General features: G+C 42.6%; 1 protein-coding gene across 1 annotated transcript in view; it reads left to right on the plus strand.

Annotated features, from left to right (window-relative positions):
- Positions 1 to 12,197, plus strand: part of LOC309562236 (calreticulin-like) — a gene marked incomplete at its 5' end in the record, with an annotated part of 72,188 nt that extends 59,991 nt beyond the window's left edge. Inside the window, 4 exons of the mRNA XM_082266357.1 lie at positions 2,595 to 2,708; positions 4,682 to 4,825; positions 7,931 to 8,023; positions 11,759 to 12,197. Coding sequence (XP_082122483.1) covers positions 2,595 to 2,708; positions 4,682 to 4,825; positions 7,931 to 8,023; positions 11,759 to 11,992 — 585 coding nt within the window. The 3' untranslated portion in view covers positions 11,993 to 12,197. The remainder of the gene's footprint in view (positions 1 to 2,594; positions 2,709 to 4,681; positions 4,826 to 7,930; positions 8,024 to 11,758) is intronic.
- Between the last annotated feature and the right edge of the window lie 420 nt (positions 12,198 to 12,617).

Below are 12,617 nucleotides of genomic sequence, written 5' to 3' on the forward strand. Positions count from 1 at the left end.
TTAGGATGCAGAGAGTTTTGGAGCCTAAAGCTACAAGAAGCTTAGATCTGAATGGGGCCTTACAGTGAATCCAATTTCAGAGGGGTGCAAAAAGCACAGTTTTTTAGCTAATGAAAGTAATAGCAGTCATCTTGTTTAACTTGCTCTTAGAAAAGACTTTTGCGTTTACAATTTCAAAGTGGCTGACACCTTCATTTTAAGTAGCTATTGACTGTTCTATTCTGGAATGGATTCTCCCCGCTGTAAGCACTTTTTTTTCTTACATTTTACTGCAGCTGAAATTAGCAGTGTAGGGAGATTTGCTGAGGACAGTGTCAGCATAGCATCCCAATTTACATAATTAACAGAAATGTCCTATTAGCTGCTTACTGTAAGTTTATTCCTTTGTTAGAATAATGTGCAGAGTTTGAAACAATTAGCTACAGTGGAATGTATGTACATATACTGTATATGTATTGTATAGTTATATGAAAATATGTTTACAGTACATTTCCAGAGAGTTCTATTAGCTCTAAGCTATTTAAAAAAAATAACCCATTGCAATTTATTGTGTCTATTTACATAATAAGGAAATATTTTGTTACATTTCACAAGTATTTTGTCAGAGGAAAAATAAAGTGATTCTTAAGGTTCTAATTTTTATTTTTTATTTTTTCAAATAACAAACATATCATATTTACCTGCTCTGTACAATGGTTTTGCACAGAGCAGCCTAGATCCTCTTCTTCACCGGCCCCCTTTGGCCCTCCTGGCTCCTCCCCCTTGACCAGTCCCACCAATAGCAAGCCGTTTGCTATGGGGGCATTGGTGCATGCTCGCTCCCGAGCCCCGCTCTATGCGTCCATAAGAAATATAGAGCCGTGGCTCAGCCCCACCCCCCACTCTCTCCTCATTGGCTCACTGGCTGTGATTGACAGCAATGGGAGCCAATGGCTCCTGCTGCTGTGTCTCAGTCAATGGACCCGGGACAGCCGAGGCTTTCGTGCACATCGCTGGATCGAGAGGGGGCTCAGGTGTGTGGTAGTAGTAGGGAGGGGCTGTAAAAAACCTTCAGCCTTTAAAGCCTACAACCCCTTTAAAGTACAACTAAAGGCAAAACTTTTTTTTTTTGGATAGAATAAGGAAGTCCTGCCAGTTGTTTTATTTTTTTTGTGATTTGTGTCTAATTGTGGGGATCTCCCTTGACTTACTGTCCAATAGTCAAAAAAGAAGTCAGAGGAAATCCTTTCAAAATGAGGGAATAACTGCTTGTCACTAGGGTCACTTGAACTAATGTTCCCATTGGAAGCTTTCCCCTATTCCTGTTCTGATGACAACACAAAATTGGGGATTTTCTTTTATTTGCACTCTCAGTAATATTAAACAGAAAAAGAGAATCTAAAACAAAAGTTTGGTTTAGTTATATTTTAAACTATATGCTGGAAGCTAAACTGTGCTCTCTAATTCCAAACAAGAGATTAAACAGCATAAACATCTGTCATAAGTAGAACAGGATAAGAAAAGAAGAATTCCAGGCGTTGGCATGTTATACAAAGTTACATACAGTAGGTCTAGATTGGACCAATATAACTATGTATATGACATATATGGCCAATGCTGCTGGAAACCATTGACATAGACACCACTATTCCAGTGATCTCCACTCACATCCATGTCCTGCACCAAGCAGCTGCTCTCCTACATTGTGAATACAAGCGGTTAGCCGCTCGGCACAGACACCATGTAAATACCTTGGATTTTTCTTTCTTACTTTTTTTCCGTTTCAGTTTGTTTACACCCTTCTAAAAAGCTTACATAGCCTAAAGCTTGCCATAAACTAGTAGATCTTCAAATGCATGTTTATTACGTACAATTGTATGAAAATATGCAGGAAAATTCCCAGAACATTGGATGACTTGACAAATGTCATTCAAAAGGACTTCAAAATTTACAGTAATTTGCATTTAGCATTTGGTTTTGAAGTGAATAGACTTTACAAAGTGAAAATCACAAACAATGTTAGAAATTTTGTTAGTTTGAGAAAATAAATTCCATCCTGCTCATGATTTTCTTGTCACTGTGGACGCAAAAAACGACCCAAAAAGAACATTTTCAAACTACGTTCTACTAGTGTATGGCCAGCTTTACTGTTTTCTATAAATTTAGAAAGCTCATAACATGTAGCATATACGTTAGGAAAGCCTTTAAAATTTCCACTCACCTACTCGCATTAGGCGAGTGGAAATAAGCTGAGGGCGAGTGTTCAGCTTGGGCGGGAGGCGGGTCTGCTTGGGTGGGAAGGAGGGCTGGCTCAGCTTGGATGGGTCCGCTCGGCTCTGACGGGGAGGCTGTGCGGCTCGGCTTGACATGTCTTACAAGAAGGGGGAGTGGGAGGAGAAGAGGATCCTGCCAGTTCCACAGCAGAAGCTCTTTCTTATCCATGCAGGCTTTTAGCGGGGGGGGGGGGGGTAAGTTGTAGCTGCTCTTTTCCAGCAGGGGTAGGGGTTGGGTGGGGCAACTGGTGGCAAGTACCTCTTAAGACCTGGCTAGTAGCTCAGGACTTGAAATTTTGAGCCCTGCATTAGGATTTTGTATTTTCTGTTTGTGTTTTGCAGGACTGGGATGAGAGAGAGCTGATTGAAGATCCAGAAGCAAAAGAACCCCATGACTGGGACTCTGCCATGGATGGGCAGTGGGAACCACCAATGATTTCCAATCCAAAATACAAAGTAGGCAATTTTATACAGATCATGTGACTTCTAGATAGGGCTCACCAGTAAATAAGCTAAAAAAAAAAAAAAATTCTATTTTGTAAAACTATGAAAAAGTGTTGGTACTAAGTTTTTCACAGGCACTGATCAGATAAAGATCTGTATTGTAAATTTCTATGTGACTGATAAACCAGGGAGAATAGATGGGAAGTTATACAACATAGGATCCTCAATGTACAATCATATTACCATCCTACTGACTCTGTTAGATTGTTTGTAAGGCAGATTACAGAGAACCCAGAGTAAAGTTGGCCATAGATAGATCAAATTCAGACGGTTCTCCGGGGACTAATGAGCGATTTCTCTCAAACTGGCTTGTTGAAAAACTTTCCTTCGCTCAGCAATCTAGCCAATAGGCTACAATGCTGTTCAGTGTATTCTGACAGCAGAGGAGTTCCCACTGTTAGAATACATTAACACAGAAGATTCGGGGGGAATCTGCTTATTTATTTTTCAGCGGGCTGATCAGGAAAATCTGATCCATGTATGGCCAGCCTAAGTTAACCAAGTGATCGTTCTGATTTTAGCCTAACTGCAGCAATTACTTGATGCCATTGAGCTCACTGATTGCTTTCACCTATTGGCCACAGTTGTGCTGTAGGCTGGGTTAACACTGATGGGAATCAAATGCGTGTTTCTCCGCATCCAATTCAAATGACAGGAGAGTGTGACCGGCTCTCAGTGGAGCCAGCTCACACAACTCCGGGGGCCCACGCTCTGCATTGGAAAAGGGTCCTGTGCGTCTTTTGCTCAGTTTCAGGTGTGAATTCTGGCAAAAATTCGAACTTGATTCGCACCTGAATCAGTGAACAAGGACACACCAGACCCCCTGCTGTGACCCGCGGCCGCATCAGTGTGAACATAGCCTTAATGTTCAATCTTGACTAAAGAGAACCTTTAATGTTCTGCATCTGCTGGGACAGAGATAAGGGATGTAGCCTAGGGGGGAACTGAGCCAGGGGGAAGGGGGCATTCACCCCCTGAGCTAGTAGTAAGATACACTATATTGTCAAAAGTATTGGTAAACCTGCTTTTACACGCACACAAACTTTGATGATACCCCACCCTATTGAACCCTACGGACTAACAGTGGGATGCTATTAAAGTTGATGTGTATGTTAAGGAGGAAGGTGTCAGAATACTTTTGACAATTCAGTACATATATATATATACTGTATATATATATATATACGCACCCATGTGCACACCCTAATGTAACAGGCTGCCCACACGTATGGGTAAGGGATATAGCCCAGGGGAGGACTGAGCTGAGGGGGAAGGGGGGCATTCGCCTCCTGAGCTAGTACTAAGATATGTTGGGCTTGTCAGAGCATTGAGGGACCTGCAGTCAGTGACACATGTTGTGTATTATATAGCTATCTGCTCCCTGTTCAGGGTCTTGCAGGGTAAAGTCTTCCAGCACCAATTTCCTGAGTCTTTTAAAAATGTGATCAAGCGCTGCCAGCCACAAAGAAAGCTGATGCTGTGTGTCACAATAAGCTATGCCCTTTATGAACACCCACCATGGCTACCAAACAATGCAATATCCATTCCATGGTACATTTTCTTTATCCCACAAATATTTGTCCCTGCCACGAATGGGCTAGCTGGTTGTGTTTAGCCCCACAGGCCAAAGATCCACATTCCTCATTATAATTCCAACAAAATATTAAGTGCAGCCACAAACCTCGTGAATCCAGTGTTTCAATACATTTTATTCATCCCAGTAAAAAGGCTGACAGAACTTGTTGCTGCAAGATACTGACTATACCTTGAGACAGAAATATCCTAATCTTCCTTGGTGAGTCCTGGTTTTAACAATGCTAGAAAACAGTCTAATGCAAGAGATATCAAAATATATTATACAATACTATTATCTAATATTCCTATAATCTGAGTCATTTGATTATGTTTCTTATCTCAATGGACAGGGAATATGGGTACCAAAAATAATAGATAATCCAAACTACCAAGGGGTGTGGGTTCAGCCAGACATGGACAATCCAGATTATGTTCCAGATGACACATTATACAGATATGACGAACTTGGAGTGATTGGCTTAGATCTCTGGCAGGTGAGTTCACAATATGCTCTGTTGTCAACTACTACATAACATTTTTTGGCCAAGACTGTAGGTACAAACAAATTCACCCAGTTGAATCTGCTGCTGGCTTTTTACAATGTTTCTTTCTGGAACTCCAGCATTAATATTCCTGTGTCAGAGTATTTGGGTTGGGTTTTAATGTTGGCAGGATTTGACCTTACATTATTAAAGTGTGCACTATATTACTGAAAGTATTGGGACACCTGCCTTTACATGCACATGATTTTTAATGGCCTCCCATTCTTAGTCTGTAGGGTTCATAATTGCGTTGGCCCACCCTTTGCAGCTATAACAGCTTCAACTCTTCTGTGAAGGTTGTCCACAAGGTTTAAGAGTGTGTCTATGGGAATGTTTAACCATTCTTCCAGAAGCACATTTGTGAGGTCAGACACTGATGTGGATGAGAAGGCCTGGCCCACAGTCTCCACTCTAATTCATTCCAAAGGTGTTCTATCAGGTTGAGGTTGGGGCTCTCCCGACCTCAATTGTCCAAAATGTCTTGGTATGCTGACGTCTTAAGAGTTCCCTGCACTGGAACCAAGGGGCCAAGCACAACCCCTGAAAAACAACCCACATCATAATCCCCCTCCACCAAATGATTTGGACCAGTGCACAAAGCAAGGTCCATAAAGAAATGAATGAGCGAGTTTGGGGTGGAGGAACTTGACCGGCCTACACAGAGTCCTGACCTCAACCTGAAAGAACACCTTTGGGATAAATTAGAGAAGATACTGCAAGCCAGGCCTTCTCAACTACATCAGTGCCTGACCTCAAATGCGCTGTCATGAATCTGGTCTGTGTATCAGATTTAGGGACCATGCTCTCACACCTGTGTGTTTAAGTAATCTTCTCTCAGCATGGCTCCACCCCAGCCTTTAGCAGGAAGGCCCCTTTCACACAGGCGGTGCGCCGATCCCCACTGAGCAGGTTGATGACAGCTCTGTCTCCACTCTGTGTGCAGAGATGGAGCTGTCACAGCCCCGCTCTCCTCTATTGGAGATCGGATGATAACGGACCGCCTGTCCATTTTCATCCGATCTTATCCGATCCAATCCTCCAGACAGATGGAAAATGGGGTTTCCATCTGTCCGCATTTCACGGACAGGATCGGATCGGATAGCAGCGGAGATGTCACTGCTGACATCCGCTGCTCCATAGGGCTGCATAGAGCATCCGATCAGGTTCGCCTTAAAAACTGACAGATGGACCGGATCGGAAAGCCCGTGTGAAAGGGGCCGAAACGCTATATTAACCCATGCACTGCAAGCCAGCTTTGCCCGAGCAACAATTGTGTGAAGGTGTGGTTCTTGCTGTGTTCTCTACGTCTGCTCTCCATGTACTGACTTTGGCTTGTTCACCTGGCCATCCCTGTCTGCTTGTTGCCCCGACCTTCGGGTCCTCCTTCTGACCATCCTTGTCTACTTGTTGCCCTGACCTTTGGCTTGTTCTTCCGACTATCCCTTGTTGCCCTGGACTGCTGCTTCCTCTCCATCCACCAGAGCCAGCCATGAGCATGAACTGGGAGACTCTGGGGGCTGCTACCTGGAGTCAGCTGCAGCCAAGTCTATCCTTACTATCAGAGGCTCTGGTGAAAACCTGCTGGCTCATAGACTCCGTTCCCTGGGGAATCGTATGCGCTTGTTCCTTGTCCAGAACCGTGGCTGCAACCCTGCGCAGCTGCTTCTCTGAGCCAGCAACCCTCAGCAGTCAGCCGTTGGGTTCACAACCTCCGCGGTGCGTTACCCATCACTTGGTCCTGCAGGTGACGCTGATATGCGCTTCTGGAAGAATGGCCAAACATTCCCATAGATTCTTTTTTAAAAACCTTGTGGACAGCCTTCCCAGAAGAGCGGAAGCTGTTATAGCTGCAAAGGGTGGGCCAACTCAATATTGAACCCTATGGATTAGGACTGGGATGCCATTAAAGTTCATGTGTGTGTAAAGGCAGGCATCCCAATACTTTTGGTAATATAGTCTATCTTTGTGCCAAATTTTTCTTTTTGGCTTTGTATGGCATAAAGGAAAAATTAGAGCCCCTGTGAGGTTTTTACTGTTGTACATGTTCCCGCTACAGGGCAGCAAGTGAAGGTAAATCTCAGAACACAGAGGGCGAAATACCCAACAGGGGTTTAACCAATCCAAAATAGAAATACATTTTGTTGCAAGCAGACCAACATTCCCCATCCATCTGATCAACCTTCTATCAATTTAAAGTGGAATTCATCTAATTTGAAACCTGTTCTGATATAGCGTAGGGATTAGTTAAACCCCTGTCAGCATTTTTGCCCTATGTGTTCCCTTACCCCAGACTTACACTTTAAGTATTCTACACACTATTGTGAGGCACTGGCTGACAGGCCTGTGGATGGTGTATATGTGTCACCTAAGTCTCTCACCTACACATGAAGAGGGGTGCCAAGATTGTGTCTGTTATACATAAAACTAATCTTTTTATTATCTCACTTTCCTATGAAACTTCGGTCTAGAGCCTGGAGGCTTTCTAGAGCTTTGGGTGGGATAAAGACTCCACCCCTAGGTTCTCATATTTGAGGTGACTGATGCTCAGGTCTCTCTCTGTCACTCCCATTGCTGTGGAAGCTTTCTGCTGGGTGAAAAGGCTGACTGCTGACAAAACACTAAACGGGATATATGCACTGCCTATTTGTTTGAGAAACCCATGGGGGAGGGAGGGGGGGGGATTTAGTTAGTGACTTGAAATAGCAGATGTTTTGGTTTGCTTTATGCTGTGGACTTGCTGTACAAAGCCTTCCTGGGCTGTTTTGAGGTGTTCCTGTCTTGTGCATGGTTTACCACTACCACTACCATTTGGGCATGACCCTCTTATAACATCTATTGCAATTGTTCATATGTGATACATGGGGTATTGATCAAGAGATAAAGTGGAACTATTTTCCACGTTGGAAACTTTCTCTGTGGAAATACTCATTAACTCACTATTTTAGATAGGTAGCAGCTCCATTGTTGTGCAGCTTGCATAAATCAGCCTTACTATTATAGTATAAAACAAGCATGTTAAATTCCTCTTGAATAACTACATCATTTTGTTTTCTTTAGGTGAAATCCGGCACAATTTTTGACAACTTCCTCATTACAAATGATGAAATTTTAGCTGAGGAAATTGGAAATGAGACGTGGGGTGTAACCAGGGTAAGGAACCATGGAGTCAGGGTCTTATATCTGCACGCAAATAAAACTGTTGTCACTTGACATGTGCAATTCGTTTCAGTCTGAATATAAATTCGGACAAATTTTTGCTTATTCAGAGATTCGGATGTATCCAAATTTTTGGAAGAAATAGTAACTTTTTTGTTGAAATTCATTTAATTTTGTTTTGTATATTCGTTTTCTAATGAATTCCAAATTTTCAGAATGATTCCAATTCGGATTGGTCGAAAAATGATTGACTAATTGAAATTCTGTGTGAAGAATAGCTGGTTGTTAAGGAGCAGGCTGGGAAGTTGGCCGCTGTGTCCTTAACAACTGATGACTCATCAGCTGTCAGTGGAATGCCGGCAATGAAAACTTCTGAAACAAAACAGTGTTAGTTCCCCCCCCCCCCCCCAATCCATACCACACCATAATTTAAAAAAATCCATGCTAGGCCCTTCTCCGAGCATGCAGCCTGGCAGGCCAGGAAAGGGGGGGGGGGAGATAACATCACAAGGGGGGGGGTCACCATATGACATCAGGTGACTCCACCTCTTAGTTATTTAAGAAATGTCAGGTTGAGCAGCAGGCAGACAAGGAGAGCCTTCAACGAGACCAGGGGGATTTCTTTGGGTCTGGCAGTGTGGCGGGCATCGTGATTGATGACGGATCTACACCAAGGGACATTTTTAAAAAATGTTTTAATAGGACCTGTCAAAAACTCGTGTTGTGTATTTATTAACTTTTTATACTTTTTTGGTAAATGGGTAGGGGCACTATGTACCCCATACTCATTCACATAGGGGGTGACAGATTCCGATAAGCCCCCTGCCCGCAGACTCCCACAACCACTGGCCAGGGCCTCATCAAAATGGGAACAAGATGCTTTGGAGCAGAGCCCCCCTGCCCCAAAGCCCCCCTCCATGTTGAGAGCATGTGGCCTGGTATGATTCATGCTCGGATCCCACTCCGTTTTTTTTGTGGGGGTGTGACATGGATCAGGGAGATCAGAAGGGCCTGGCAAGGATCGGGGGGGGGGGGGGCATGGTGTTTATTTTCTGAATCTTTCATTGCCGGCATTTTTTTTTTACATTCAGCTGTCAGTGGGGAAGCCCGCTAACAGCTAATGACTGACTCATCAGTTGTTAAGGACGCGGTGGACTGCTTCCCGGCCCGCTCCTTTACAATCAGCTATTCTTCTCACAGAATTTGATCAGTCGATCGTTTTTCGACCAATCAGACTTTGAATTGTTCTAAAAATTTGGAATTCACCAGAAAATTTGATATTAAACTAAACAAATTCCAAAACGAATCAACAAATTAAAATTAGTAATATAATGAATCTTTTCGGAACTAAACAAAACAAATTTTTCATTTCTGCACATGTCCAGTTGTCATCTGTAGCAACCAATCAGAAAACAGATATTGTTAGACAACCCAAAATAGAAGATACATTTTGATTGGTTTATTGTGTTTATACTTATTGCTTATGCAATATAATAGCTAGAGGAAAAATCCATATTATTGGAAAACTCGGTCATAACTGCTTCTTTTGAAGGTCTTTTTAGCAATTTGCTCTTCCTTTTTTTTGCCTTGGACCATGGTAATCCAGGAAGCATAGGCTGTGGAAGCATTAAATGTGAAAGGTTCAGTTCTCACACACCAAACACTTTTACCACCTAACCGGGTTAAGACAGTCAAATTCAAGGTTGGGAGTAAAATTTAAACTGGCCATACACTGATCGAAATTCAGGCAGTCCAGCAAAGACTGGCCACATTTTGATCAGTGTGTGGGCTTCCCTGCTCAACAGAGATTGATTGTTTATTCAATTTCTGTTGATGGGACATGTCGGAATTTTTTCCATCAGTCAATGGCTGAAGCAAATCCACTGCAGCTGCTGATCAGTGTATTTTGACAGCAGTGAGTACTGCTATTAGAATACAGTGTACTGGTATGGAGAATTCCTCTAATATCTTCATTTGGATGGATACATGTGATAATAGAGATGGGTGGATTTAAGTGTTGCTAAACCCAGGAGCCTGCATTCACTATATCTGGTCTCTCCGGGAACATAGAAATGCAATTATTTTAGTAAATATAAACTGCTAAATAGCTCTTCTCATCAGCAGTATATAGCAGTCTTATGATTTCTGTCAGTGTCCAGCCGAGCACTGGTTAAAGCTTGTAGGAGGAGTTTTCATTCTCCCCTGACTGTCCTATGAGGCTGCAGGACCCCTGACCCTCTATCTGGATGGTGCTGATTGGCCCTGTGCTGATCACGTGCACCCTCCCAAGAAAAAAAAAAACTCTCTAGCAATACACACCAAACTGAGCATGTGCAGAGTGACTCTAAAGGCTCTGTTTTATCAGGAGATGGATTGGGGACAGTGGAAGAAGGAGAGGAGAAGACAGGATCAAACAGCCTTTTGTACACAATACGCAGGATAAACCCCTTAGGTTCCATAGTGAGCATAACAAGCATGCTTTACTGCATATACAGACTGCTTTTACAGTTGTGGGTTTAGTAACACTTTAACACATGCAGTAGCTAGTATATATGGGTGGATTTACCAGATGCAGGAAGTTTGAAATAAAACAACTTTGTAGCTTTATTTTAGAATTAGAATGTAAAGAGCTTCCTGTAATAGAAGACTTTGAATATTTGTCTCTCTAAAGTTAGGGGTTTAGAATTTCTCCACAAAGCATTGTAGTTATTTCCCCTGACTCCTACACACCGAAAATGTCAGCATCACAAACTTCACCTGAAAAATCAGCCGTGCAGAAAATTGTCGGCTGCACAGTGACTTCATCTAATCTGATGTTTTTACTATTCAGGTATTTTGACAGTCATGGGGTTGGTGTGGGGAGAGATTCCTCCATCAACGCTGTTAAGTGTGAATGGAGGAATCTACTGATTTCTCTCCTTCAGCCTGCAATGCTTACCAAAACAAAGCCTGAAGCCCCGTACACACGATCAGATTATCGAACGATCTGTCGTCCGTTTTTTGTGGTATGCTAGTCTGATGTGGAAAGTGAAGAGGTTATTTTCATATGAATTTTCCCGTACGACAGAATTACAGAATTCTACTTCAGAAGTGATGTCATGTGTTGGATTGCTTTGTATGCGTTCTTTCGTCTCTGAGCATGCCTAGTCCTGCTCTTAAGATTTTTTTCCGTCTAAATCTGTACTAATGAGACGAAAATCGGACGTTGTTTTGACGGACGACAAAAATTTTATGGCCTGCACATCAGGATTTTGTCAGCCGAAAAGTCGGAGTTGGCTGTCGAAAGCACCATACTAACAATCCAAAAATCGACAGATTTGTCCTCGGACAAATTTTCCCTACAGATTTTCTTATCGTGTGTACGGGCCTTAAGTGTAGTAGGTCTAATGCCCAGTACACACGTGCAGATTATCTGAAGACTTTTGTCTGCAGACTTACCAAAACCATATAATATGAGGTCAAACCTAAACACTTTCAATTTGTATGCAATCCGGGAGGCTCTTGCACTACATAGAAAAGGTAAATCTGAAGACAAAAGTCTTCAGATAATCTGCACGTGTGTACGGGGCATAACTTTGGTGTCAATTGGACTGCCCAGTCCTACTTAGACACCCTGTGCAACTGCTGTAAGAAAAGTGTGCAGGTATGACTGTAAAAATGGAAGTTTGTCGATACAATGTCTATATGACTGAACATCTACTTTTGTGACTGAGCTTTAATTTCTTACAGGAGCCTGAATTGAAGATGAAAACAATACAGGATGAAGAGAGGGATGCCAAGGACGAAAAGAAGCAGAGATTTAAGAAGCTCGAGGAAGAGTTTAAAATGCTTGATGAACTGGAAAGGCAGGAAAATGAGAGGAAGTCAAAACTACGTAAAAGGTTACGAAAGCAGTATGGACTGGAGCCACAAGTGGAACAGCCACAGCTGCCAGAGCCTCCACATCCCAAAGATGAGTTGTGAACACCAACCCAAGAAAGAAGAATTATAGAAAGATATGTGTTGGGGCTTATTTAATAATACGGGGCAAAAGGCTGAGGTGATCAGTAACCACATAAAAACAAGCAGGAACATAAATTGCTCAATCTAGGATGTGATGTTTGACCAGACATCACTGTGCTTTGCACTGTATTACCAAATAAGCCCACTTCTCGGGGATGTCAGATGTCCAGAAACCTATGTTTTTGTTAATCTGATGCAAATCTGAACATGTATTTGTTAGTGTCCTTCCACATAGAGAGAAGGTTTTCATATACCACACAACACTCTATAATGTGTCATGCCAACCTGCCTGAACATTACTCCTTACATATATGATTACCATGTTAATATATAATATCATTGTTGCACCGTTACAATATTGTAAAACGGGCATTACACTTAGAAAAAGATTTCTTTTCTCTAGCGCTCATTGACAGACGTAGTCCTCGGTGATACACCACCTTCGGGTTATGTTGCCTCCACAGGAGCAGGACTAGACAGGAAATTAAAAAGCTCTGGCCACAACCCAGGGGCAGTCCCAGAGGGTATATCCTCTCTCTCTCTGCCTCAGCAAATCAGTTATTTTCTGTCTAGTTAGGAGTAAGGA

Source organism: Pelophylax lessonae, assembly GCF_965119305.1.
Source record: "Pelophylax lessonae genome assembly, chromosome: 8".
In the NCBI taxonomy this organism is placed as follows: domain Eukaryota; kingdom Metazoa; phylum Chordata; class Amphibia; order Anura; family Ranidae; genus Pelophylax; species Pelophylax lessonae.